The sequence below is a fragment of the Ascaphus truei genome, chromosome 3 (genome assembly GCF_040206685.1).
Source record: "Ascaphus truei isolate aAscTru1 chromosome 3, aAscTru1.hap1, whole genome shotgun sequence".
NCBI lineage: Eukaryota > Metazoa > Chordata > Amphibia > Anura > Ascaphidae > Ascaphus > Ascaphus truei.
Genome location: NC_134485.1, coordinates 374,949,938 through 374,977,771, shown reverse-complemented (window position 1 = coordinate 374,977,771; position 27,834 = coordinate 374,949,938). Strand labels below are relative to the sequence as shown.

Below are 27,834 nucleotides of genomic sequence, written 5' to 3'. Positions count from 1 at the left end.
TTGCTGTTTTGGGATATTTGCCTGATCCCTTTACAGAAAAATTGATTTTTCACAGCAAAATGCTTCAAGTGATTTACTACAACAAAACCAAGATGCCAAGACAGAGTCTGTATTTACAGTGTGACGTCCCCCCTTTCTTCTGCTGATTCTGGAGCGTGGCCACACTTTCCTGGAGACATGCACCTTGTGTGAACTGAATTCCCTCACAATTGTGCATTTAAATATCACAATTTGTTTGGAATATCTGCCCAAGATGTGCATGAGTTAGATCCCAGAATAAAGCTAACTGAAAAGATGCTGCATTGCTTGGAATGTCTGTCTACTGAAAACCCTTCTCTTGGGATAGTTCTAGCATAGTAGTGCAACTATGAATCTTGCAACAACAAAAAATGGGGGGAAAAACAATAAAAACACTTTTGCTGCGTTTCAAAACACATTTAAGTAAAATATGTGGCAGTAAATTATAATGCATTATCAAACCGATAAACATTTGAAGAAAAAAATACCTCTTGCTTGTGGAAAAATAGTAAAATAAATTCCATCATAAAATCAATCCATTTACAGCCCCTAAAAAGGTGACTAATAAATAAATCCATATAATATTTGTGCCAGTTGACATTTCACTTGAAATAAACGACGCCACTTTATTTTGACATGGACAACACAGAAGGCTGATTGGACAGTAACAATATCTTGCCAGTGTTTGGGGTCTAGTATGTTTTGAGTCTGTTTTTTACGTTTCCATGACGACTTAATTCTGCTTTGTATTTTAGAATCCATGTTTACTATTTCACTGTACTGGAATGCAACTTACTGATCATTAATGCAAAAATGCAGGTTTCATTTTTGTTATAGTACGAGAAGAAAACATGGAAACTAAAAACATTTTTGGAAAAGTTTATTATAGTTTACATACCTGAGGCCCTTCAATTACTTTATCTTTTAGATGCCGTCACTGGTATCGCATACCTCAGAAATCTACCTCTAGATTTTGTCAAACATGACCTAGCACGAGCTAGAAGTTACATGGCTAGCTACTCCAATGTTCCACATCCCATTCAGAGTAGATGCCGCATTTTGCATTACATATTCCTCGTTCGGCTTTCTATTACAGTCAATGTGTTTAGGGCCATTATTTTCACAACTGGCATCCTTATACAAAAATATCAGAAAAGGAGAAAGGCCCCTGGAGCCAAACCACAGTAATCTAAGCTCAGAGGACCCCCAGCCTTCCAAGATATCCAATATTGTAACTCAAGGACAAGAATACTTGTCCGGTGCTACAATATGTCCTCTGGGAGCCTTCCACCAGTGTCCAAGAGATGACATACTGGCTTTATTTGTGGCCGAGGCAGACATTTTTATTTTTTTAAATTTTACTGGCACATTGAACTACAGAAATCTTGCAAAAACTGGGAGGGGGGCGGGGGAAGAGGGGTCACAGTGCTCGGATTTCTCCAATACCACGCTATACATTCCCATTTTTTTAATATATGTGGGAAAGCAATGGGTCTCCAGAGCAGAACCACATTAACAAGCTCCGGGAACCCGCTGGTTCCCAAAATACTCAACAGGGAAGGTGTTGCGCCAGTGGTATCAAGAGGAAAAAGTGGCATTACATGGGCCAATAGGAAGCAACAACCTAATTCGTGGCAGCTTCTTATTGGTACACATGCCTCAGGTATTTAAATGACCCGGAAGTAACTGGCAGCACCTTCCTGGGTAAGTATACTGGGAACCAGGGGGTCCAAAGAGCCAAAATAAATGTGGCTTAGCTCCGGAGACACCCTGCTTCCCATCTATGGGAAAGAAAGGGGGGCCAAGGGAGGATGTTCCTTTAAAGATGGCAGTCCTCAAATAGTATATCAATGTTAATGTTATGCAAGACTCCACAAGCAGTCAGTGCATTCCCAGTCGTTGCAGTCACTTACAATGTATTTTGGGTACGTTTTGCCATTTTACCTTGGTTTAGATTACATCACTCTCTCAATAGCACTACTAGCTCCGTTTGATCTGCATGCCATGTCTAAAAACAAAACTGCTACTATTGGGTTCCTATTCAAGATGTTTTTACTGTCTATCTTTGAGCGCCCTCTACTGTAAACCAGAAAATACTGTCACAACTCTGATAACCAACAATAGAAACTTAATGTAAAGGTTCCTTAAATTAAAAAAATCTATATTATGCACACACACACGCAGTGTTAGCCAAGCTTTTATCTACACACACTAATAGTAATGCAACACCCTCTTACATTTCTACACCTACCCACACCATTGGTATATACACACACCTTTTGTAAAGCACTGTTGGGCAACACACACACACACACACACACACACACACACACGTCATAAAATCGCATACTGCACAGGGGGAGGGATAGGCTTCAGTCAGATAAAAACAGTGCATCCTGGAATGCAAGTTAAAACTAGTGATGTACCGAGTGCCGTGTAAGGTACCCGGCACTTTTTCAGCTACCTGGAAATTACCCGAAAGCAGGGGCTGGGCCTGACACCAAATAGGAACCGGCACCGGGTAATGTCAGAGTACCTGAAAATACTTAATCACTTAATGTAGCCGGCGACGGAAGGTGAGGAAGACTGCGGCTACATCTGGGAGCAGCAGCAGAGGTCCTGGTGGCGGTGGCAGCAACAAATGTCAGTGTTCAGCCGGTGGGAGCAGCCGGATCCACCCGATTTGTCCAATAGGAACGCTCCTGCTCCAGTCACATGGTTCCCTGCCTCACACTGGTATCAGCTGTGTGCCGTATTCCTGCTGCTCCCACTGGCTGAACACAGACTTCTGTTGCTGCCACCAGAACCTCTGCTGCTCCCAGATGTCGCCACGATCTTCCCCACCCTGAAGGTAAGTGCCGTCCGGGTAAAATGATTAATTTTGCCCGGGTACCCGTTTTTCAGAAAACCTAGGACCCGGTACAACACTAGTAAAAACCTTTCTTGCTTTATCCATTGTAACACCACCGGAAGAAGAGATCAGTGTATCTCGAAAGCTCGCACAAATAAAAGCATTTTGTTAGCCACAGAACGGTATCGTCTATTCGTTTTTGAGAGGAAATATATATATATATATATATATATATATATATATCACAAGAAACAACCTGCAACAGACCAAAAGTAAGAATGAAGTGTAAGATATAAACACTACTGCCGGTGCTAGGGATGATGAATATATGTGAACATGACAAAGAAAAAAGGAATCCCAGATTAGCACTCTAACATACAAAAGATATCAAAATGTATTAAACACATAACAAAATATATAATAAAAAGGATCCACAGTGTACCAAGGACTGATTGCTACTGAACACTAATGAATTCATTAGTGTTCAGTAGAAATCAGTCCTTGGTACACTGTGGATAATTTTTATTATATATTTTGTTATGTGTTTAATACATTTTGATATCTTTTGTATGTTAGAGTGCTAATCTGGGATTCCTTTTTTCTTTGTCATGTTATATATATATATATATATATATATATATATATATATCTTGAAATAGAATATAGATACAAACCAAGCATGTAAAAATTTATTTTTTATTTTTATGCATCATAATGTATTATAATGTTTCTATGTAATATGATATAGTGGATATATGTAGATTTATTTTCTATGATCACCATCTGGTACTAGTGTAGTCGAGTACATATATAATTCCAGTCTCTTTTTAGGATTATTCATATTAGTTGAACAAAATACGAACATGTAGATTAATGCAATGCAGATGGTGGATGGAAGACGGTGTATACAGTATATGCATTTGAGAGAATTTTGTAGGAGGCATTTCTATTTAAAATTCATCTGTATGTTTCTACTGATCCTATAGTACATATACATTTTTGTACATATATATGTTTGGAAAAGTATTTTTATAAAAATGTATACTTGATCAACGTAAAGGTATTCCATCATGAATTATTATTCCATTGGTCATGGAAGCAATATATTCCACCAGCTTCCCTTTGTCAAAAAAAATATTTAGACTTTGTGTAATGTATGCGTGTAATATGGGTATGATGTTTAGACAAATATATTGTTATTGTATACATCATATAGTATCTCACGGTTTTCTTTCTATATCCCTGTATATTTACCGATTATATTCCTCGTGATGATGTATTTAGAACATGTACATGGTTTTATATATGCATGTGTGTATGAGAGCGATATTGGAAATCCATTAGGTATTTTTTCTTCCCCGAAGAGGCACAGTGTTGCACTAATGTCGAAGGATCCTCACCCTTAGGCCAAGTCCATAGAAGGACAGGCCGTGCTGAGGCGTGCGGACGCTCCGCGCTGAGCCCCTGCATCCTCAATGAGGATGCCTAGAGAGGGGGCTCACGCGAGCATCCGCAGGCGTGCTGACGAGATGGAGGTTTCAGCCGAGCGCCAAGCTCTTTTTCAGCGCGCTGTCGGCTGAAAACCTCCAATCACAGCACAGCAGTGTCGACGTCACGGCGCCGTCGGCGCCTTGACGTCGACGTCAGTGCGTCGCGGGCGATTGGCCCAGCGACGTCACTGCCTCGCCTCCAACCACCTCCCCCCGGCTCCGATCGCGCCCGCTGGCTCGCCTGTATGGGCATGAAATCGCCCAGATTTCAGCAGGCGAGCCTCAGCGTCAGCGCGGTTCGGATCGCCTCACCCCTCTATGGCCCGGGCCTTAGATTCTAGATTTGTGCTCAGAAAATCGCCTTTTAAGGGGTCTATTAATCTTCACTACACAGTAAGGCCCACAAGTGTATAAACAACAAAAGATGAAATCACAGGTGATGCAAGTACATATCTGAAAATTCTTTCTAGTATATGGATAGGGTTGCCAGGTGGCTTCTCCGAAGATACTGGACACAATGCTGAAAGATGTGATGCGCTGGAGACACACAAATGCTCGAGACACATACACACCTCTCTCTGCTCCATGTTTCCTACACTCCTTGACCCCACCTTCAGGCTCCTGACACCTCTTTCTGAGTGGCTGCATTACCAAGCAGTAGCCAATCAGAATGCAGGAAGCTGCCCAACCCCCTAGCAACAGCCCTGCTCCGGAAAATCCCACAACGCCCCAAGCCCGTCAGGTCACTATGTCCAGAAAGGTAATAACAGACACATACATGTCCAGTATTACCTCTCATTTTTTTACTGGACAGTGTCCAAATACAGGACAGTCCAGTTCAATTCTGGACACCTGGCAACCCTATGTTGCGGTAAAAAAAAAAGGTCTGAATGAACTATTGCACATCCAAAGCATTTAAAGCAGCCATTTCTCGGCTTTGAGAGAAAATTATCCGGCATATATTTAGGCGGTCATCAGCTCGTATCACACAGATGTTGGCACCCCCCGATAAGCGAACATTTAAAAATCCCGACCGGCGTCAACCAAAATGGGGTCGTGCCTAAGGATGTCCCAGTGTTTGTTCATCAAACGCTTAAGAGGAGAACGTATAGGAGAGAAGGTATGAATGGTGTGGGTTTTTTATGAGTTGATACCATATAAAGTGTCCTGTGAGATGTTTCTGCTCATCTTTTAGCCATGTATATTTTTTGCTAGCCTGTGGAATTTGTTTTTTTGTGTGTTTACGGAATCGGACGATGCTGGGGGGGTGTCCTAGTTGGCGTGGTTTGCGTGCCTCGTGACTGCCGGGCTGATTGGGATGCGAGCATTCACGTTGTGATGTCGGAGTGGGTTAGTCACGGTGGTTTCATCTTTGGTGCGTCTCCTCACAGCTGGATTCATGCATTGCTCGGTGCGTCTGTTTTTATCGTTTATTATGGTTATAAAGTGTAGGATTTTTTATCATATATGTATGTCTTTATTTATATAGCGCCATTAGTGTACATAGCGCCTTCACATTAGTAATACACGTGACAATCATATAAATAACAAATAATACAAATAACAGATCATGGGAATAAGTGCTTCAGAAATAAAAGTAACATTTCGGAAGGAGTCCCTGCTCCGGGGAGCTTACAATCTGATTGGTGGGGAGAACGTACAGAGACAGTAGGAGGGCATTCAGGTAAGTGCGTCTGCAAGTGTGTCTTAAGGTGGGTCTTAAAGGTTGATAGAGGGGGTGCTAGTCGGGTATTGAGGGAAGGGCATTCCAGAGGTGCAGGCAGAAAGTGAGAAAGGTTTAAGGCGGGAGAGGGCTTTAGATACAAAGGGGGTAGAGAGAAGACATCTTTGAGCAGAACGCAAGAGTCAGGATGGTGCATAGCGAGAAATTAGTGCTGAGATGTAAGTAGGAGCAGAAGAGTGTAAAGCTTTAAAAGTGAGGAGGAGAATTGAGTGCGAGATGCGTGATTTGATAGGAAGCCAGGAGAGTGATTTCAGTAGGGGAGACGCTGAGAGAGATTTCAGAAAGAGTAGAGTGATTCTGGCCGCAGCGTTTAGGATTGATTGTAGGGGAGACAGGAAGGCCGGATAGCAGGAGGTTACAGTAATCGAGGTGGGAGAGGATGAGGGCCTGAGAATGTTTTAGCAGTCGAGCAACAGAGGAAAAGGCGAATCTTTGTTATGTTGCGGAGGAAAAAGCAACAGGTTTTAGATATGTTTTGAATGTGAGGGGCGAATGTTAGAGAGGAGTCGAGTGTGACCCCTAGGCAGCGTGCTTGGGCTACTGGGTGAATGATGGTACTTTCAACAGTAATGTGGAAAGAGGTAGTAGGGCCAGGTTTGGGAGGAAGTATAAGGAGCTATGTTTTTGCCATGTTGAGTTTCAGTCGGCGAATGGCCATCCAGGATGATAGTCCAGAGAGACATTCAGAAACTTTGGTCTGTACAGCAGGTGTAAGGTCAGGGGTTGAAAGGTAAATATTTGTGTGCCGTCAGCATAGAGGTAACATTGTGTGTTATACTCCGATGAAGGGCCATGGTGGGCCGAAACTTACATTTTTATTAATGAAAACATGAACTTTTTATAATTTAGTATGTGCCCAGTTCCCTCTTTACTTCGTACACATCGTTGCTGGCATTCAGTGGGACAATCACTATCGGACTGGAGGCACTATGCATTTTTGTGGAGTGATGAAAGTTAAATTTTTCTCTTTATCATGAGAATCAGTGCTCGATCATTTTTCTATATTTCTATTCAGTAATATGCTAAACTCATAACCTCGTTGTGGTCTTGTTCTTTTTGAGTGTGTCGTGGTAATCTGATATGACAAGAACAGCACGGGACTGAGACTGCATTGGGAGTTCCAGTTTTTAAATGTTAATTACATGGCACATCACATCTAAAAATCGGTGATACAGCACATTGAACATTAATCAATTATATACACACACACACAGACGTCATTTAAACTGTGAGTGGTCCACAGATGTCTGTTTCGCGCTTTTTTTCTGTACACTGGGAATAAATATGGGGTCTGGAGGACGTTAGGATTAGTTTTGAGAAAGGCGGACCAAAACGTTGATACGATGTAATAAATGTAGCACTTTTTCAGGGATGTGCTCTTGTCCATTGAACAACCCTCTGGTTGTATTGCGAGCTCCCTACCCTTTTACCTGCTAGTACATCTAGTTACGAGTGCCTCCACCAATGCAAATGCGCACACAGCTTTATTGATAGACCGATTAAAGTATACAAATTAGACTTTCCAACCGGACAACATAGGACTAATCTACATAAAAACATGCAGTTATACAAAGGAGAACCTACTTTTCAGCACGTAAGACACCACTGTAATATGGATGATCCCAAGGCATCAATTTCTGAAAAACAGTAAATGCAATGCCTTCATATTGCCATCACAAGACAGACTTTGTGTGCTGCGCTAATGGGGTATTTTAAATATAGGAAAGATGATCACTTCACTCTTAACTTGGGTCACCATAAAAAATAACTCTGTAGTATTAACCCATTTACTGCAGAGAGGACCAGCAACACAGCGTCAACAGGGAAATTCAGACAGGTTCATGTAAAGATTAGTATCACCTGTGGTAACTTGTGTCAATCTTAATCATTCATTATGGACAAGCCTCCTTAATGGAGCAGTCTCTTATCTTTTTTTTTTTTTTTTTTTTAATTTGATTAATTACTCATCACTATTTGATTTTCTTAAAACAAAAAGTTATCAAGATAAAATGTCACACATTTTTGTGGCCTCACCATGCTTTTTCAGTGAAGGCTAAAATAGGTTGCACCTATCACTGTAATATTTCCTCCACCTTTCTGCAACTAGGCCCCTATTTCCAGGATGCCATCTTCTGCACAATCCATTGCCTTGCCCCGACCAAGAAAGAGGAGAGAATCTGGACATACTGTTACGTATAGTGTCCATCTCCTACAGGCAAACTGACGGCACAAAAAGCGGTCAGTTATACAAATGTGTTAGACCTGCTGACCCTCAGGTCAATCCAGAACTTCCACAGGTTCTACTGACCTGTCTTTACTGGAGTTCTCAAAACACCTACCTGATGAAAGGCCGCCTGTGGGCCTGAAACGTCACTTTTTTTAATGTACAGTATTACGTTGTTCCTTGAAATTAAAGGCATTTGATTCTTCACTACATGATGCATGTCAAGAAGTCTGTCTTAGACTAACAGTCTTAGCAAGATCATTTTTATATGTACAGAGTGTGAGGTCTCTTCCTCCCCTCCCCTGTATTGCTAGTGTGGCCACACTTAAAAGGGACATACACCTCCTATGAATATTTTTTTAATCAATCGGGATATTTAGGATTTGTTTCCATTTTTATTTTAAAGTTATCAAATAGTATGCATAGAAGCAGTTCTATTATCATACTTTGCATCATGTAGCACAAACATAACATTGATATCTTACTGAATTCATAGGGTTAAGCTTCATTTTCATCCCAGCCATCATTTCAAAATCTTTTACAGTACTGCAAAAAAATAAAAAAATAAAACTTACATTAGTGACATTTTTTTTTTTTTTTTTTTTTTAATCCTTGAGTTCTAAAGCATGCTGTATTAGGAGATACAAGTGCCTCAAGAGGAGATCCTGAATCAGGAGATAAACATGACGTTTTCTAAATATTAAACCTCTTGCCTAAGCCAAGGCTTTGGGACAGCAAATTACTGGAAGGCCTTAGCAGTGGTGCTCAAACTCGGTCAAAATGACTGAGCCACTTATTGAGCCACCTGTGCTGAAGCAGGGATATCCTTAAACCCTGACCTGTTGGAGGCCCCTGACGACTGAGTTTCAGCACCACTGTCTTAGAGAGGAGATTAAGCCATGTTACTTTAATAATCATAATTACCAACATTCTCTATTAATTGTAGGAAATGTCCAATTATCTGGAATTATTTCCAATCCCCCAATCTCACTCACTTTTGTTACCCCTTTCAAATACAAAGATAAACACATCAGTGTTCTCCTGTTGGTTATGGTGTCTTCCAGTCCCCGTGGAATGCCTGGATTCCATTATTTCACAAGCTGCAGAAATTGGCCACAGCTTCAGGGGGGTAACAACAGCAGGAGCCCAGTACCGTGTAATTCATGCAGCAACATTACAACTACTGTAGCACCGCGTAAAATGTTAATTCTCACGCTAAAAGATACCCTTGAATCTAAAATGCTGCTTTCATCAATAACTACTGTGAAAGAGTTAATACACCATAGTGTTTATTATTAAAAATACCCACATAAAAAGCCCATTACACAGAAATTAAACTCTTCAGCATATGTGAAATTACAAGGGAAAAAAGTAAATATGAGCTGAATGCAACTCCCCAGTTTGGAAGACATATGTGGTACAATTCCCTGTACAGTGGCATTCCCTGTACAGTCCTTTCATATGCAACACATTAAAACTAAATATCTCAAACAACTTCCATAATCTCTCTGCCCCTACATGCTTGTGGGAAATGTGTCAGGGGTAGCAGATGTTAATCTCCCACGGGCACGTCACACCAGGACACACACAACGCACCAGTGGGGACAGACACCATTGTGCGAATTAGCAGTGCATGAAAAAGGGGTGGGGCTAATGTACTATCGCACCTGCTGGCGCGCAATAATAATAAGCTACAGGTGTAGCAGGTGTTATTATTATTATGATCTCTGTGATAGGAAGGTTAGAGCTCTCGAGTTGCGCATCAGTAAAACTTTAAAAATGGGAGACTCACCGATCATATAGTTTATTGGATAACTTTTCAAGGAACATCATCACGGTCTCTGTCAGCAAAAACAGGAAGAACAAACGTGTTGGATTAGTTCGGGTATCGGTTTTTGGAAGAAACTGGAGAAATGTTCACGTAGAATTGTAATTGGCACATTTTTTAACATGTCAAATTCCTCCCCCCAACCCCTCCCTAAAGGCAAACTCTGCAAAATACTGGGGGGGGGGGGGGGGGGGAGAAGCTTAAGCCAGTATATTGTCCTGACAAACATCATCAACTATTGCTATAGCATACATACAAGACCAAAATTGATACTGCTTAAAATGTGTATGATGAAAAAAGAAAAATGTTAATGAAGCAAGATTGGCAATTTTCTTTTTTTACTATTGACACGATCGCATTTGCAAACTTAAGAAGTGGGCTTTTGCCTGCTGACAAGCCAACTAAATCTTTGGTCACAGACATTTCTTAGGATGGGTCAAATTCAAGGCCCAATATTTATGAAACCAACGGTAGTGGTTTATTGCCGATTGGAAGCTGCTCATTTTAATACATGCTTTAAGCAGCAATACTGCCCCTTTCCCCCTTCTTTTTATATGTAAAGCATGTGACAATGTACAATTCTACATTCTTACCCAAGCTGGCAATCGTTTGGTGCTACTGGTATAAAGCTGAAAAAAACATGGATTGTGTGCCTAAGGCTGCGCTTATAGAGCCAGCGACGCGACGTCGCTCGAAAACAAATGCCGTCGCAAGCGCTTATAGTAAGCGCGACGGGAATTTTTGAAGCCGGTCAAATTTGATTTTTCAGAAGCCGTCGCCACATGTGACAGCCTCTGAACCAAAAACCTGGTCGCCCGCAACGTCACCGGAAAGCGAATTACAACTTTCGCTAGCATCAATGGCGACGGGTGACGTCACCGGCACCATTAGCTCGGCCTAACGAAACAGCCACCTTTTAACATTATGCTGCTGTCTGAAACGCTACAGCTGATGTGTAGCATTATGTTACAGCTTCCAGAGTAATAGACAGTCTGCTGTCTGGAACACAGCAACAGATTTGTTTGTGATACTTTGTTGCCAAAAGGCAGAGCTCAAAAAGGTGTGTCCCAGAGCATGTTTCAAAAGAGGAAGTAGATATGACTTTATAAGTGGTTGCTATATGGAAATATTACTGTGCGCTCATTTGCATGTCTTAAGACAGGTCTGCAACCCTGCCTTTCACCATTATCACCTAGCATACAGTGCTTCCACTGCAGCAAGGGATTCTGGGAAATGACATATTTATAAAAAAAAAATTGCAGACGGCACTCCAATAGTTATCAAATAAATGTTGGTGCATATCCCATAAAGTAAAAATAAATGTACGATACCGTTTCCACGAAATCAGCATTGATGTGCATGCGCAGGGTCAGCCGAGACGAACCTACTACACATGCAGGATTGTTTATTCAGGCATTATTCGGACAGTACCGCACTGCGCATGCGCGGGTTCTGTGACTCCAAGATGGCCGACAGAGAAGTTAAAAATGTCCTATGCAGCACATTAGAGATCGTGGGAGCAAAACGTTGGCGGGCTTATGCCTCTTAATTATTTTTGGTGATTGTGTTAATTGGATTAATTACTCATGGGTTTAGGGGTATTTATGTTTTGTGTGTTCATTCTTTCACTGTATTGCCCTGAGGCAGGTCCATTGTTGGGACCGAAACGTTGGCATTTCGCGCTTTGTTTAAATACAATAATCTATTTACTTTACTTACCTGAGTGTCGTCTGCTGATTTCGTGGAAATGGTATCGTACATATACATACATATTATTGTGGTTATAATGGGTGAAAAGGCGACTGAAAACCCTCCACCGTATACATATAAAATAAAAATATTACTTGTGAGCACATTCAGGTCTGCAACCCTGCTTTTTAACATTATCACCCAGCATGCAGTGCTTCTATTGCAGCAAGGGATTCTGGGAAATTACATGCAAATGAGCACACACTGCTTATTTTATAAATATATCAGCCAATATTATCAAATACTGCTTTCATGTTGTAATGATGGCCTCTTATCTATAGGCTATGTACAGAAGACCTGTGAAACCATTACATGCTGGGAGATCACTAGCTCTTGGGTCATGTGGTAGCTACACAAGCAATCATATGGCAGTGAACTGCCCTCGGACACCAGGAATGGAGGAGGAAGTCCTCATCTCCTGTTCCAAACATGAAAACAGCTCTCAGACAGGCATGAACACCCATTACCGGCAAAAAGAAATGTGTCTTCTCCGAACATTTATCTTACCTGGAGTTTTAGCCATGGTCCCCAGTAACGCTCTGTGGGCAAACGTGGGATATCCCACCAGCTGCGCCAATACATTCCTACTAGTCAGCAATTGCTCCAAGCATTCCAACTGACTGGCACTTGGATAAAGGAAGATCCTGTAAGCGGCTTCCCGCACCTGACAGAAAAATATAAATAGAAATAGATTGCTCAGGATCGCACAACATTTTTACAGCAACACAATGAAAATAACCAACACAAAGCAGGATAAACAAGTCCCAGACAGTGAAACCTATGATACACGAACTGGTAGATTAGAGATCATTGGATAGGACCCTACAGACTTTCCAATTCCAAACTAGAGACTGTTTAATCTTATGGGAGCCTAATGGCTACTGCTTTCATAGCAAAAAGGTGGCTGGTTTTAAACATCATTAAAACTACATCTCCCAGATTGTTCTTTTAGATTTAAAATGTCCACTAAAATGTGCATAGCTTTTAGACACACAAAAACGTATGGAATCACACAAGATGGGTATACGAGACGTAGACTACTATAGATGTAGCAGAGCTGGTGCGGTATGGTGCGGTATCCAGCACTGCATTATCTGCACGTGATTGTAGTATCACAAAAGGGGCTACATTTGTGTATTTGAAAAATGGAAAAGAAATAGGACTTGAAATTCAAATGGTTCACAAAAATATCACTGTAATTTTGTCATTTTAAGTGACACTTATTTTTACCATTACAGATTGTATTTTATGCTTTTTATCATTTACGTTCAAATTTTTTTGTATTTTTTTAACTTATATTTTTATTAGATTTTTCAAACATAAATGGGAAAGGAACGGGTACAAAAAAAAGGGAAGAGGGGGGAAACAATCATTTTGCATCACATTTCTTACAAACACAGTAGTCACATTACATATCATACATTTGATAAACACCATACAGGCATACCCCGGTTTAAGTACACTCACTTTAAGTACACTCGCGAGTAAGTACATATCGCCCAATAGGCAAACAGCAGCTCACGCATGCGCCTGTCAGCACGTCCTGCACAGCAATACCGGCTCCCTACCTGTACCGAAGCTGTGCGCAAGCGGGGAGACTATAGAGCCTGTTACACATACGTTATTTACATCAGTTATGCACGTATATGATGATTGCAGTGCAGTACATGCATCGATAAGTGGGGGAAAGGCAGTGATTCACTTTAAGTACATTTTCACTTTACATACATGCTCCGGTCCCATTGCGTACGTTAATGTGGGGTATGCCTGCATTTTACAATCCCAGACATTCCCTCCGGGGTCACGCCCCTACGTTCAACTTTTAGACACCTGGAGGAGCAGTCAACCACACATTGTAACGACAGGCATACCCCGCATTAACATACAGTGGCGGCCGCCTTTAGTCTCCTGCGGCCGCCACCGCGGGGATTTTAAATGTGCGGGCAGACGCGTTTTTTTGTTTTGGCGCCACAGGCGCTTTCATTGTTCAGCGCCATTAGCGCTGAACGGGAGATGCGGCTGGCGCGCAGCCAAGTTCGGCTGTAAAAGCAAACAGCCCCGAACAATTCCGGTGATGTTGGAGGTTTAAGGGGCCTCCACAGTACGCAATGGGACCGGAGCATGTATGTAAAGCGAAAATGTACTTAAAGTGAAGCACTACCTTTTCCCCACTTATTGATGCACGTACTGTACTGCGATCGTCATATACGTGCATAACTGATGTAAATAACGCATTTGTAACAGGCTCTATAGTCTCCCCGCTTGCGCACAGCTTCGGTACAGGTAGGGAGCCGGTATTGCTGTGCAGGACGTGCTGACAGGCGCATGCGTGAGCTGCTGTTTGCCTATTGGGCGATATGTCCTTACTCCCGAGTGTACTTAAAGTGAGTGTCCTTAAACCGGGGTATGCCTGTATATAACCATTTGAAATGTATACACCGCAGGATTACTGTGCAGGTATCGGTCACAGTAGACAAGTTACAGAAACACCACATATTTCTTGTATTCCATATAAAAACAGCACAATGTTATACAGAGAAGAGGAGTTTGCGATGTCTCGTGGAGCTCTGGTCAGCATTTCTGTCGGTGCGCTGTGCTGTACATCTGGGTTTCTCCATCACCGCCTCACTACCCAATCATGTGGAGATTTCCAACTGCTATTACACTTCCTGTTTCACAGTATAGATGATCACCTTCATCAGGGTAGATGGGGATCTCTCCAGTAGGACAATCCTGCACAAAGTACTATTTTCTATATGCCAAATGGAGGGATAGGGAGTCTCCTATAACTTACCAAATCATCTGGCGAATCTGCATGTAAACCATTGACTTGTATATATTTCCCCTCCAAGGAAAACTGAGAGCGAATGTGCTCTGGTATTATCTTCTTGTCAATATTATTGGGAAGGTTGGCTCCCATGAGAAAGTCATTGCTTAAGTCTGCAATGTTCATATTCAGGTTCACTGCCTTCCGCCGCTGTATTCGAAGAGAACAAAATACGTGTATTATATTAGGCCATATATATATTATCATCTTTTATTTGTCAAGCGCCAACATATACCGCAATGGGGATACAGAGTTATGGATATTACACACCAAATAAGGACAAACAAGCGCAAACATACATACAAGAGGTAATGAGGGCCCTGCACGTCAGATCTTACAATCTAGAGGGAATAATGGGCAACATCGAAAAAAAGGCAGTGTCTGCTCGTTGTGGGACCTCGACCTCAGTCACAGGGGAAAATGAGCAGAGGGTGGATGTAGGCGCATGAAGGGTAATAGGTGGTTTGTGTGGAGCTTGTCATGGAGAGGTCATGTGTGATGGACTCAATCTGAAGTAGGTGGTAAGGTCTTGGGCCGTGAGGGTGGAAGGGGGTGCAGGTGCAGTTGGGTAGAGAATGGAGTTAAAGGTGTTGAATAGACGTTGAGGGTTAGAGGATAGAGTTAGTATAAGGGAAAATAGGTTTGTTTGGCAAGGGCCGTGTTATAGGAGCATATGAATTTATAGAGGAGGAAACCAGCTTTAGAGCGGGATTTCTTCCAGTAACGTTCAACAATGCGTGAGCACTTTTGGAGGCAGCGGGTTAAGTATGTGTGCCACGGTTGTGGCTCAAATTGTCGGGGGCGACGTTTGGTGGCGGGAGCCATCTTGTCTATATATAGGTCTAACCATAAAATACATAATATACAATATATTACACAGACTTAATGAAAAACTTGCTTGTACTGAACTAGGCCCCTCCTGTGGTATATGTTGATCCACAAAAAATCATAGAAGCTACAAAAAGTCAGTGCCATTAGCATTCTTAAAAGGCCACAACACAATTTCCCACTGTAAATACTAAATATCTATTTATGTATATAATCACTATTAAGAATAAATAGGAAAATAATACAATAAATATATTTTGGCAAAAAATAAAACATGTTTCAACAGCCTTCTTTCTGGCTGCCCAAACTAACAAACATGTTAAACCCTTGGATCACTTGTAAAATTATAGAGCTGCTGGACCCCTCTCTTTAAGGCCGTGCCTATAGTGCCGTCGTTGGCGACACAGCGGGTGACGTCACCCGTCGCCACCGGCAAAAGTTATGTTTCGCCGGGCAGCGGGGTCGCGGGATTCCGGCAATTTGATTTGTTCAAGGGGCGTCACGTGACGCGGCCCTTGAAAAATCAAATTTTGCCGGTTTCAGATTTTTGCGACGGCGGCGCTTGTCGCGTGGACTATAAGCGCACGCGGCGGTGGCAATGTACTTGTTTACGGCCGACGTCGCGTCGCCGGCATTATAAGCGCGGCCTAAGAAGCCACATGTTTACTGCCATCTTGTGGTGTGATGTTGAACAGCACAGCAGAATATTCGCATACACACAAGCACCTTAAGTAATGCAAGTTAAATGCTGAATGGGTTAAATATTGGCGAGTGATACCTTAAACATATAAATTGTAAAGCAGGAGTGCACAATTAAATCACCTAGATACTAGGTGTGACATCCTAGAAAAGAGAACTTCATGTTCTAATACAAAAGACGCAGAGTTACATTTACTAAACTGGAGCACTGGGTTTGTGGAGATGTAAAAACCGAGCATGGTTTTACTGTGCCTCACACATGCCTGATACAGCACTGTGCTCCATTCCATAATTTAGCCAGTAATATCATTAAAAAACAATGTATAATTAAGAGATGTCCTCCCTACCAATTCCCAAAGTTAGTAATAGGCGATACCTTTTTTTATTTGCCCTGCATGGTTATTTACCATTCACTCTGCTAATCTCTCTCTCTACCTCATCTGCTTTAGATTGTTATCTTGGTTTTTACATCCGTGTTAAACTCCTGGAATCTCTGTAATTCAGGATTGCTTCAGCTGAGGGAGAGAGCTCTAGAAAACGTATCTTATAATATCAATTGTTAGTGCAGAGTAAATAAGTACTTTAGTACTTTTTATTTGGATTATCACAATTGAACTAACACGGCTTCTTCTATTTCATTGAAAGTAATAAATTATGAAAACACATTTAAATTTTTTTTTTTTTTTTTAAACATGTATGTCAAGCTGGCATGGATCAAAAGACACAGTGGATCAAAACCACCTGTTACAAAGCATTCCAAAACCCCAATACCCGAGGATCATTGCTCTCCTTCTCAAGATAAATGTCAATTACGTGCCGTGTTTAAAGATACTCACAGCGTTGAACCTGTGAAACCAACTCAACTGTGGCAAGTAACACAGATCAAGAAGCTTCCTAAAGAGTGCGACAATACACTCAACAAGAGAACTTGGAGTAATGAGGCTCAAGCCTCGGTATCCAATATCACCACTGACAGATTTAATCTGTCAGTCAGAACAGAACGGTCAGTTTAAAGATAGCTTACCTTCTCTTCATCCAAATGAATTCCACTTATCTCAAAGTCAATCAAAAACAGTTCGGCAACCCGTCTTAAATTAAGAAAAAGAAAGAGATATTAAATATTTTTTACATGTGACATTTACAAACCCTGGTGGCTGGCATAACAGCATTTTGTAAAGTGCAATCTCTTTCTTTGGGTCCTTTAACGGGGGAGTGTTTGTCAACGGTTCTCTCTTTCCCTCCCCATTCTTATAAAAGAGGCCAACAAACATAAGAGGTTTTACCTTGGCAAACTCACCCAGATTTAGGGCCAAATTTACTAAGCCGTATTTTGCAATAAGGAAACCTTCTGAAAGTAGAGCAGCGATGCGCAACATCCAGGGGGGGGGCGCGAGACTGCCGGCGGGGGGGCGTGGGGTTTACAGAGGACCCGCGCACTTCCCCGAAGGCACTTAAATTAAGTGCCGGGGGAGCTGCAGGCCCTCTGTAAACCTTTACTTTCCTAGGCTCCGGCCGCTATGGCAACGTGACGTCATGCCGCTTGAGCGCAGGCTAGGGGGGGCGCGGGAGTGAGGGGACCACCGGCAGTAGGGTGCAGGGAAAAAAAGTTTGCGCCCCCCTGAACTAGAGGACACCTTACAATCCATAGAAAATCACAGTGATGCAGAAGATTTCTCCAGATATCTTTTTGGGCAACTTGCTACCTGCTGTGAATACCCCTTTCTGTATTTGTGTCTTTTTTCTTTCAAATAGATTATCTCCTCTATACAACACTAGTGATTCACCCACAGCAATGTTCTCATTGATGGGAAATAGAGTTAGGGGTTTGGTAGGCAGCTGATAATTTAGGAGACCAAGATTATGAACCCTACCATTGTCTGGATTCTCATCTTGAGAGACCACGAGCATTAGTAGGAGTACATAAACTCCAAACAAGCCTAGAAATATTTTCTCCATCACATGAGAGAATGGGAGCTTTAAACACACAGGATAATGAGACTGAGGAAATGGCGGGGTTACTTATTAGTCCAATTGCAAGTGTGATAGGACTAAACATTTTTAAACTTACACAGATCTGTGGCCATCCACGTCTGTATAGAGCACTGGTTAAGAACTCACAGATTACTAGTTGTGGAGACTGTCTCCAGAAGGACATCAATAGTGCATGGTCACATCAGGGGTAGCCAACTTCAGTCCAAGATCTACCAACAGGTCAGGTTTTCAGGATTTCTGCTTCAGCATAGATGGCTCAATCAGTAGCTCCGTATTGTGCTGAAGCAAAGATATCCTGAAAAACTGACCTGTTGGTAGCTCTTGAGGACTGAAGTTATCCATCTCTGGTCTACATGGTAAAGCGTATTAGGAAAGACTAACAGACCTCAAAACTGTTACAGCTTGGAGGAGACAAGGAACAAAGGGGGGGGGGGAAATAGAAAGTCTCACAAATAAACATTTAAACAAGTTACAATAGGGAAGCATATTTCAGAGAAGTGCTATAACAAGAGGTCATGCTCTGAAGCTGGAGGGTGGCCGGCTAAAGAGAAACATCAGGAAGTACTTCATGGAAAGTGCTGTGGATTTGTGGAAGAGCCTCACAATAGTGGTTGTAAGTCTGCGTCCATAGGACTGCAGCCGTGCTGAGGCGCACGGAGGCTGAGGGAAAGCGGGTGCTTTCCCTGGCCTTGGTCCACGCGCCGTGTCGGGGGGGGGGGGGGGGGGGTGGCCTGTGACGTCACGAAGCTGGTTCGCCCTCATTGGGCGAACCGCTCACGTGACGGGCCCTGCGCTCCCTTGAGCGCTTGAATTTAAATGTTTGCTAAGACTTACGCTTCCGCGCGCTTGCGGAAGCGTAAGCGAGCCCCTGCTAAAGCCGCTCTCATTGCGGCTGCAGGGGCTCACTGCCGAGCAGCAGCGCGCCTCAGCACGGGTCAGCGCATAAGCACTGACCATGCCCGAGGCCTAAAGGTGAATACAATAAAGGACTTCAAAAATAGTATATTGGTATAGATACAAGGCTATCCTAAAAATAAAAGGAAGACCAGGATCAGTGTCTGAGTTTTACAACAGGGAAGAAAGTCGGCACACTAGGGGAATGTTCATCAAGAGCAATTACAGGTTAATGCACCAAAACAGGCGTCAACACCCAAGACATTATTTTCTGCTGTCAATTTCTGTTTTGATGTACTCTGCACAATGATGTTCAGGGATTTAAAATTCAAGGTGTCACTGACGCGCCCAGTTCTAGCGAAAGGGAGGATACTTGGCAGGAGTGGCCAACTCTAGTCCTCAAGGGCCAACAATAGACCAGGTTTTAAGGATATCCCTGCTTCAGCACATGTGGCTTATTCAGCAACTGAGCCATCTGTGCTGAAGCAGGGATATCCCTAAAACCCGACGGTGGCCCTTGAGGACTGGAATTGGCCCCTCCTACCCTAGACCATCTTTGCTTTGCGGGTAATCATAGCTGCCGGAGGTAAAGATGCCACTTTTTTTGCCCACCCCTGCTCTAGTGTGACAGAATCTTCTAATAAAGCACACAACTTCTTTGCCATAATTCTTCCTCGTCAATGTGAAGTAGAAAACAAAAACCTAAAAAAGAACGCATCAAGAAAAACAAAAAGTGTGTGTGTGTGTATGTATATTTTATCTCTCTTTCTCATAGCAGGTGTAGGCATATATTGGCAAGTGCATACATCTAACCCATACCCGCGGACAGAACACAAAAGTGGTGAAGGTCCTGCTATAAAGACCGAAACCTTGATACTTGGATTACAATTAATCTACTGCATGGCGAGTGCCTGTCCTTCGAATTTCTTTCTATTTTGCAGTATACAGTCTACTACGCTGATCTACAGTGCGCCTCAACATTTGCATATATCAAGTTAAGTGCCATACTCCAACTTATAGAGATTTTTTTTTTTGAACACCAAACTACACACTTATGACATTTGGTATACGTATTTAACAAATATGGATGATTATCAAAATGCACAAATTACCAAAAGCAATCCATTCTACGTACCTGGTTTCAGGGTCCAGGGAGTCCATAACTGGTTTATTTGCCAACAGGTTCCTTAAACTTTGACACAATTCAATATTTGTGTTTAACCTGAGAAAATTGAAGTATGAAATAATGATCAGCGCATTACAAACCATGACAAATCTTAATTTAAACAAAAATGAAAAATGCAGCATCCTAGCTTTACATTTTCTAAAATGTTAACCTACTTTGTGCCCCACAATATCACTGGGCTGAATATATCATTTTTGGTATTTCATGCTCTTCTGTAATATCAATACATTTTGCTATTCCTCCTTTGTATTTATTACATTGGTAAAATACATATTGGTACTGTCATTTTTTCCACCAAATCAGTTTTTGAAAGAAATTGATGTTGTCTAACCTTTGTGGGCGATTTCCTAAAACCAGCGGAGCAAATTAGGGTTTAAAAAAAATAATAATAATAATCTGAATAAATTGGATTAACTAAATGTGACTGCAATGTCCAAATCAAACTGGGTTACATCATTGTTCTTTTCTCCTGGACTTAGCCATACAGAAGAAATTGCCAAACATTTGCGAACAGGTTTTCTCCAAAGAATAGATAGAGTATGTTGATACCTCTGGACTATTATCTTATAGCAGGGAAATATTTTTGCCCACGCCAGCACTGCGGGACCCCGGTGCTCCCACGGAGGTTGTTAGACCATAGATCAGCTCACCCCACCCCCCAAAAAGAAGCAACATGGTGAAGACCTCAAAACACACAGAATGCCGGCGTTTCTCCACTCTCTACGAGGTTCACCTATTTCTCTCACACTGATAACCGTTACACATTTGACAAGCAGTAAATCTTCATGCAGGAACAAGCTCTAATAATGAGGTCCCTCACTTTGCTGCTCAAGAGATCCTTCACACAATGCCAGAAATACATTTTATAGCCACTCGAACAGTTTGGTCAAATACACAACAAAAACTTATGTTTGTGCTTATAAGCGTAGGCTGCACACGTCTGATGAAAAAGTAGTTCAGCAATAGAAACACTGACTCAGAAGTGGGTGAACACTGTTTGAATCCCTGTGCCAGCTCTGCGTGTGACATTGGCAAGTCCCTTTATATCCCTATGGCATCAGCCAGCAAAAATAAGATTGCAAGCTCTTTCACACAGGGACTCACTGTAGTTGCAAACGTTATCTGTAGAGCACTGCATACATAGTCACCGCTATACGAGACACTAATATATTATATAAATTCCACATAGAACATGCACATATTATATTGTGTTATAGACAGGCCTGCATAACAGGTAAACGTACTTCTCCACCATGGTACCTATGTTCCGGCAAGCTTCATCAGCCGCTTCTCTGAATGACGGGTCAGGGTGGGCCGCTTTCACAAAGTCCGCCTGCAGACATGAAGGAAAAAAAGAAAAGGGATGTGATGTTGAGATGCTACGGCGCAGACTGAGCAATGCTTTATCCTTTAGGGTGGGGTTTTCAGGGTATTCGTCAAAATCACACAAGATTGAATATAACATTTCATATAGATATAAACGCTCGGTTTAGTTCGCAAAGTAAAGAACAAATCTATGTATTTTGCCCTCTATTCCCGTTCTTGATTTTCATTTGATACAACTTCCAGCCTCACGGGTCATGGTTTGAATAAAATAAAAAGTAAAGTTAAATGTAAAAAAAAAAAAAAACGTAGAACTCCTTCCTTGTTCCCAAAGGGGTAGTCCAGTAACGGGCCAAAAAAACGTATCAGTGTAACCGGCTTTCTTACAGCAATACAATTATCCTTAAAGTGACTATTCTATGTATTTGTAAATCAAATACCTGTAATTAGGTTTCCCCTTACTTTAGGGTCTGCTGAATTCATGCGTATTACTTGTTTATGTTTCTTTGTTTGACTGATGGCTTCATAAAAACGTCACAAATAAAACATAAGAAAAATAGTTACCAGTAAATGTATCTACTGTAATTTCTCCTGGTCTGGTTACCAAAAAAGAAATTAGATAAGGAATGTAAAACCCTTAATATGATCACCACGAAAAAGTTACATTTGAATAATATTTTAAAATATTTTTGTTTTTGTTTTTGTTTTTAATATGGCATCAATCAACTACATTGAATCTATGAAAACATTCCTCAGACATAAGTTCTCTTTGTTTCATAGGAAGGACTGAACCTTTTTTCTACTGGAAAAGCATTGCAACCAGCAGCCAGTAATCGGAAAACAAGCAAAAATAACATAACATACCCTGTACGTCACAAGAGCCCCCACGCTCAATGTACAGGGTTAACAAGTAATTCACATCGTAGATGCAGTCCTACAATTCTCTGATGGAACACCAGCTGTATTTTGTAAATATTCTAAATCTATAAAAATCACATCCAATTGGATTGTTTGGTTCCAGACTTATGTATGAGATTTAAGATATGTTTTTCCTCTTGGTTTTTTATTAGATCGTAGTCAGCTCGTCTGTATTTTTATGCTAAACTCTAATATTCAACTGCTTCGAAAGTGATAGTTTCAATCAGAGCCCATGTCAAATTTGTATTGGCAAATATGGGAAACATCAGAACTGCAATTTCGCACAAACGTTTTATTTTTGCTACTACTGGTTAGCACAAAAACAGCAAAACGGATTTATTCCAACCCTTCCATACGCAAACATTAGAGACATGTAGTACGTTTTGCTAAATGAATTATTCATGTGTAGTGTCATTTTGTGTCAACAAGTACAAGACCACGCAGGCAAGTTTGTCTAAACAGCTATCTTGTGCATTTTAGTCTATACAACTAAAATCAAAACCTAGATTAATTGAACGTTAGGGCATTAATTAAATAAACATCAGAAGTAGTAGTATTATATCCCATCACCTCAAATCCATAAGGAAATGTTTGGATGCCAGAACGGGCTTTAATATATATTTGCGATTTATTGATTGATCCAAATAGGCAAAATTATCCGTTCAACCTATAAAAAACTGTTATTCCTTTTCACATTAGGATGTTTTAAAGAGTTTGCTCCAAGTTTCCAGAAATGGAAATGGGCGTAGTCAATTACATCTCAAACTTAATACGGACAGGGCCATTATGATATACCTGAAGAATGTAATACATGTGCTTTCCCCCAGGAGCATCATGGTTCAGCCATTAATAGCCGATTGACCCTCATTTGCATCTTAAATACACATAAAGAGAGTAAGACACAAATAACCCTGTTTACTTAATGTAACTATGTATTTGTAACCATGTATTTTTCATCATAACTGTGCCCAGGACATACTTGGAAATGAGAGGTAACTCAATGTATTACTTACTGGTAAAACATTTTATAAATAAATAAAATAAATATATCTAGAAATCTCTAGGGAAAAATACACCGGTGAACATATTACTGATTACATTATTACACCCTGTTTTACGTAACCAAAAACACAATTAGATGAAGGGGTGGTTGGTCTCTGATTTAAAAGTAATGTAGACTGTCATTGAGGTGTGTAGCTATAGCCCGGGCTCTTGGGGGGGCCCGCTCTCCCCCCCCCCTGCCCCGACGTTAAGCCTGCAGAGGAATCAGCAGCTGTTTCAGAACTGACACCGGAAGTAAGAAAGACCTCCGGTCAGATCACTAGAACGCGCTCCTCCCCCACTTTCCTGCTCTGTCGGTGTAACAGCTGCTGATTCCTCTGCGGCTTATCCTCTGTTTAAGGCCGGAACACCTACAGGTAGGCATGGGGGAGGAGGGTGGAGAGGAGGCGGTGGTGGTGATGATGATGATGATGATGATGATGATGATGATGATGATGATGATGATGATGATGATGGTGATTATGGTGGGGGAGAGGAGGTGATGATGATGATGATGATTATGGTGGGGGAGAGGCGGTGATGATGATGATGGGGGAGAGGCGGTGATGATCATGATGATTATGGTGGGGGAGAGGCGGTGATTATGATGATGATTATGGTGGGGAGAGGAGGTGATGATGATGATTATGGTGGGGGAGAGGAGGTGATGATGATTATGGTGGGGGAGAGGTGATGATGATTATGGTGGGGGAGAGGAGGTGATGATGATTATGGTGGGGGAGAGGAGGTGATGGTGGGGGAGATGAGAGGCGGAGGGGGAGAGATCATGGGGAGGAAGAGAGATGATGAGAGAGAGAATTAGGGACAGAATGAGGGAGGGAGAAAAAATTTGCAGTCAGTATTCGTATAAATGGGGCCCTGAAATTTATTTTTGCCCGTGGGCCTGTACACGTCTAGCTACTCCACTGCCGTCATTTATTACGAACATTTTGGTTGCTTTAGTGTCAGTGATGCAAGTTAAAGCAGCTGTCCAAGCAGTCATTTAAAAAAAAATTAAAAAAACATTTAAAATGTGCATCAATACAATCCACACAATGGATAAGTAGTTTGCCAAGTTGCCGATCGATCGGCAATGACTCGGTTCACTAAATGGCTGTCAGTGCAACAGAAGAAGACCAAAGATGCAACGTTCTGTTGGGAAGATCATGTGACCAGGCAGTCACTAGATACAATTGGTGCACTACTAGAGAGGGGGCAGGGCTCAAAAAGGGGTGTGCCAGAGCCTGTTTCAGAAGAGGAAGGGGATGTGACTTTGTAAATGGTTGCTATAGAAACAAAAATGCTTGTTACATTATAATACATTAACAATGTCATTTAGAGTTGTTTAAAAAAATGCTACAAGTATTTTCTCAAAGTATGGAACTGATTTTTTTTTTTGATTTTTTTTAAACACATGTAGGATATTGCTTGGTCTGCAGCTTTAGGCTACGCATATAGTCACAGCGACGTCAGGCTGCAGTCGCTGGAAAAATCAAATTGAGATGACTTCCAACGATCACGACCAAGCAATGCATTTGTTTTGACACAACGTTGCGTCGCTGTCGCCGGCACTGTAAGCGCAGCCTTAAATACACAATATGGCGAGTGTTTATAGAGCATTGTGATGAATTAGTCATTTAGGAGACATTATTTTATATGGATACTTACTGTACATCAAACTTGATTTCATAGTCACTTAAAAGGCAAGAATACTAAACTACTGGGCATATAGTAGTGTCATAATCTACTTCCAGAAAATGTGTTATTTAATGAACAGCAGCAATAGCTGCTTGCAATTATTAACACCATTCATGTAAGTGCTCATTATTGATCACAAATGAACATTACCATAGATGATAATCCCCATACTTATTTTTTGTTAGACAAATAACCCATTGGGTGCCAGAGCAGCACGCTGGGCATTGTGTTGGTCCCTCTGACAACTCAGGAATTAGTAGACAGCACAGAATGGATGTTATGTAATGATACTTTTGGTCTCACCAAGTCTGCGACCTTACAGAGCTCATCAGAAAGCTGATCAAATATCCGCACGGTCTCTGCACTTGGAGCAGTGGAGCATACTTCTGCCACCAGTGACTCGGTTTTCCTCAGAGCGCTCTCTTGTGCGATCTGAAATCCCTCTGGGGAACTTAATTCTGGAACTCCAAACAGACCCTGTAACACACAGAGCAATGTATATGAGATCTGTACCTTGTTGGAGGCGCCTGAAGCACATAACTTGGGAGACGTTCAGGCTAATAATGTTGAATAAAAAAGGATTCAAACAAGATTTAAAAGAAGCACAGAGCATGTCACAGGTAGCCCTTACACAGTTGGTTGGAATCTAGAAGCACATCCGTCACAGAAAGGGAGGTGCAAATCAAAATCGTACAAAAATAAATAAGTATGGGGCAGTTTTGCTAATTTCAGATACAAGGTATCATACCCCAATCTAGTGTTAACTATCCTTCAAGTCAATAACGGTTCATTCTGAACCAAGGTGCAACATCCTGCATTCTACCTTAGTGAGACTCAGCATAAATGTTTTGCTGTTTGCGGTGTATATTGCACCAATGAGGTTGCAATCTAAATTTTCCATCCTACGGTACAGGGGGACAAAGTGATTGGCCCAAGGAGCACAAACTGGGATTTGTACCACGTTCCCCCACCTCAAAGGCAGTGACATTACCATTATGCTATTGATGAGCCCTTCTCTTGATCACATATCAATAATGTTTACCATAAAGAATATGCGATCTGCTTCATCATGCATGTAGCAGAAACAGAATTACGTTATAAGTTTATGTGTATATAATGTGCTCATACCAGCATTCCTTATAGCATCACTAAACCATGCTGTGTAATGCACTAGCACTCCCTTTCGTGGAAAATAAAAATAAAAACGATATATATTATACATTGTTATATTAAGGCAGCAGCTGATGTATACTATTGTTTCCATTTGTTTTATGCTAAAAGGAGAGTTACTGCATCACATGAGGGACTCGAACCTAATTATACCTAATTCACTGCGAGTAACACACTACAGCAATGGACTAAAGACACACGGGTCTGGGGACATTACAATGGCAGAGATCATTAACCGAGTCAAAAGAAAACATTGGCGGTTATCGCGACAACAGATTGTCCGGGGCTGCCTCACACATATCGATGTTATTACATGGAGAGGTTAGGGTGAATGTGGCCTTTGCCCGTCCCCCACAAGGCTGCATTTGCTGCCAGCCCCATGGAAACAGAGGTCAATGGGAAGTGACAATGTGAGTCCCGGGGTTACATAGTAATATCCCTGAGGGAGCAGTAAGGGGCTGCACCAGCGACCCCGCCGCCACTCACTGCTCAGTGACAGCCCCGTGCAGCGCCTGCAGGGGGGGCTCTCACCGTGCTCTTGCTGACCACATCCAACCTCTGCTGCTGCTTGACATTGAACGCGGCTCCCACCGGGGACCAGCCCGTGCTGACCGCCCGCTGCGGGGTGACGTGATACCACAGAGAGGACAGGACCCGCCGCAGGGACAGCATGCTGGCGGGCACCATGACCGGAGCTCAGCACAGAATCTGCCACCCTCACGCCGCCGCTACCTGACAGCAGCAGAGAGTCCGGAAACTACACCACGAGGAGGAGGCGGCACTGCGGGGTGACGGATGGGGGGGGGGCGGTGACATCATGCTCTGTGACGTCCCGCGCAGCTCATTGGGGGGATACCGCAGATCCATCCGGGCGGGGGCCCTCAGAAGGGGCGGGGCGTGTGAAAGGACACACCCACAAGCATTGTGCATGAAGCCTCCCCTATGGAGGGTAGAGAGGGCATGGGGGATAGTCATTGGCAGAGTTGCTGCTGGAGGACCCCGTGCAGACTTGTCAGCCCTCAGTGATTATTAGCATGGCATAGACTGGGGTTTAGTAGATAAAGAAATAGGATCCCTCTAATGCGTGCACTCTACCTCTTGATCAGAACTATGATATTATTTTATATTTTTCTAAAAGAGATGAATGTTCATCTCCACTAATATATATTTTATTATGCACAAAAAAGTTGTTAAAACCTATTTTCAAACAGCATGACAAAATAGACCTATAGATAAATAGGAATGATTTGTTGATTATGATTGTTCTTAGTACATGATGTGTTAATACGTCCCCACAGGGTTAGCATTACTTTATAGCCTGGCCTTCGGCAGCTATTGCTAATTCTGGGCCTTT

The 27,834-nt window shown here is 42.0% G+C and overlaps 1 protein-coding gene across 1 annotated transcript in view; it reads right to left on the bottom strand.

Annotated features, from left to right (window-relative positions):
* The window catches only part of MIPEP (mitochondrial intermediate peptidase), a 117,568-nt gene extending 90,274 nt beyond the window's left edge, over positions 1-27,294 (bottom strand). Inside the window, exons 1-10 of the mRNA XM_075592239.1 lie at positions 27,012-27,294; positions 25,614-25,787; positions 21,575-21,663; positions 20,280-20,366; positions 17,283-17,346; positions 14,699-14,881; positions 12,412-12,568; positions 10,120-10,168; positions 8,813-8,873; positions 7,688-7,740 (exon numbers count right to left, since the gene is read on the bottom strand). Of these exons, the coding sequence (XP_075448354.1) occupies positions 7,688-7,740; positions 8,813-8,873; positions 10,120-10,168; positions 12,412-12,568; positions 14,699-14,881; positions 17,283-17,346; positions 20,280-20,366; positions 21,575-21,663; positions 25,614-25,787; positions 27,012-27,167 (1,073 nt within the window). The 5' untranslated portion in view covers positions 27,168-27,294. The remainder of the gene's footprint in view (positions 1-7,687; positions 7,741-8,812; positions 8,874-10,119; positions 10,169-12,411; positions 12,569-14,698; positions 14,882-17,282; positions 17,347-20,279; positions 20,367-21,574; positions 21,664-25,613; positions 25,788-27,011) is intronic.
* Positions 27,295-27,834: the final 540 nt, after the last annotated feature.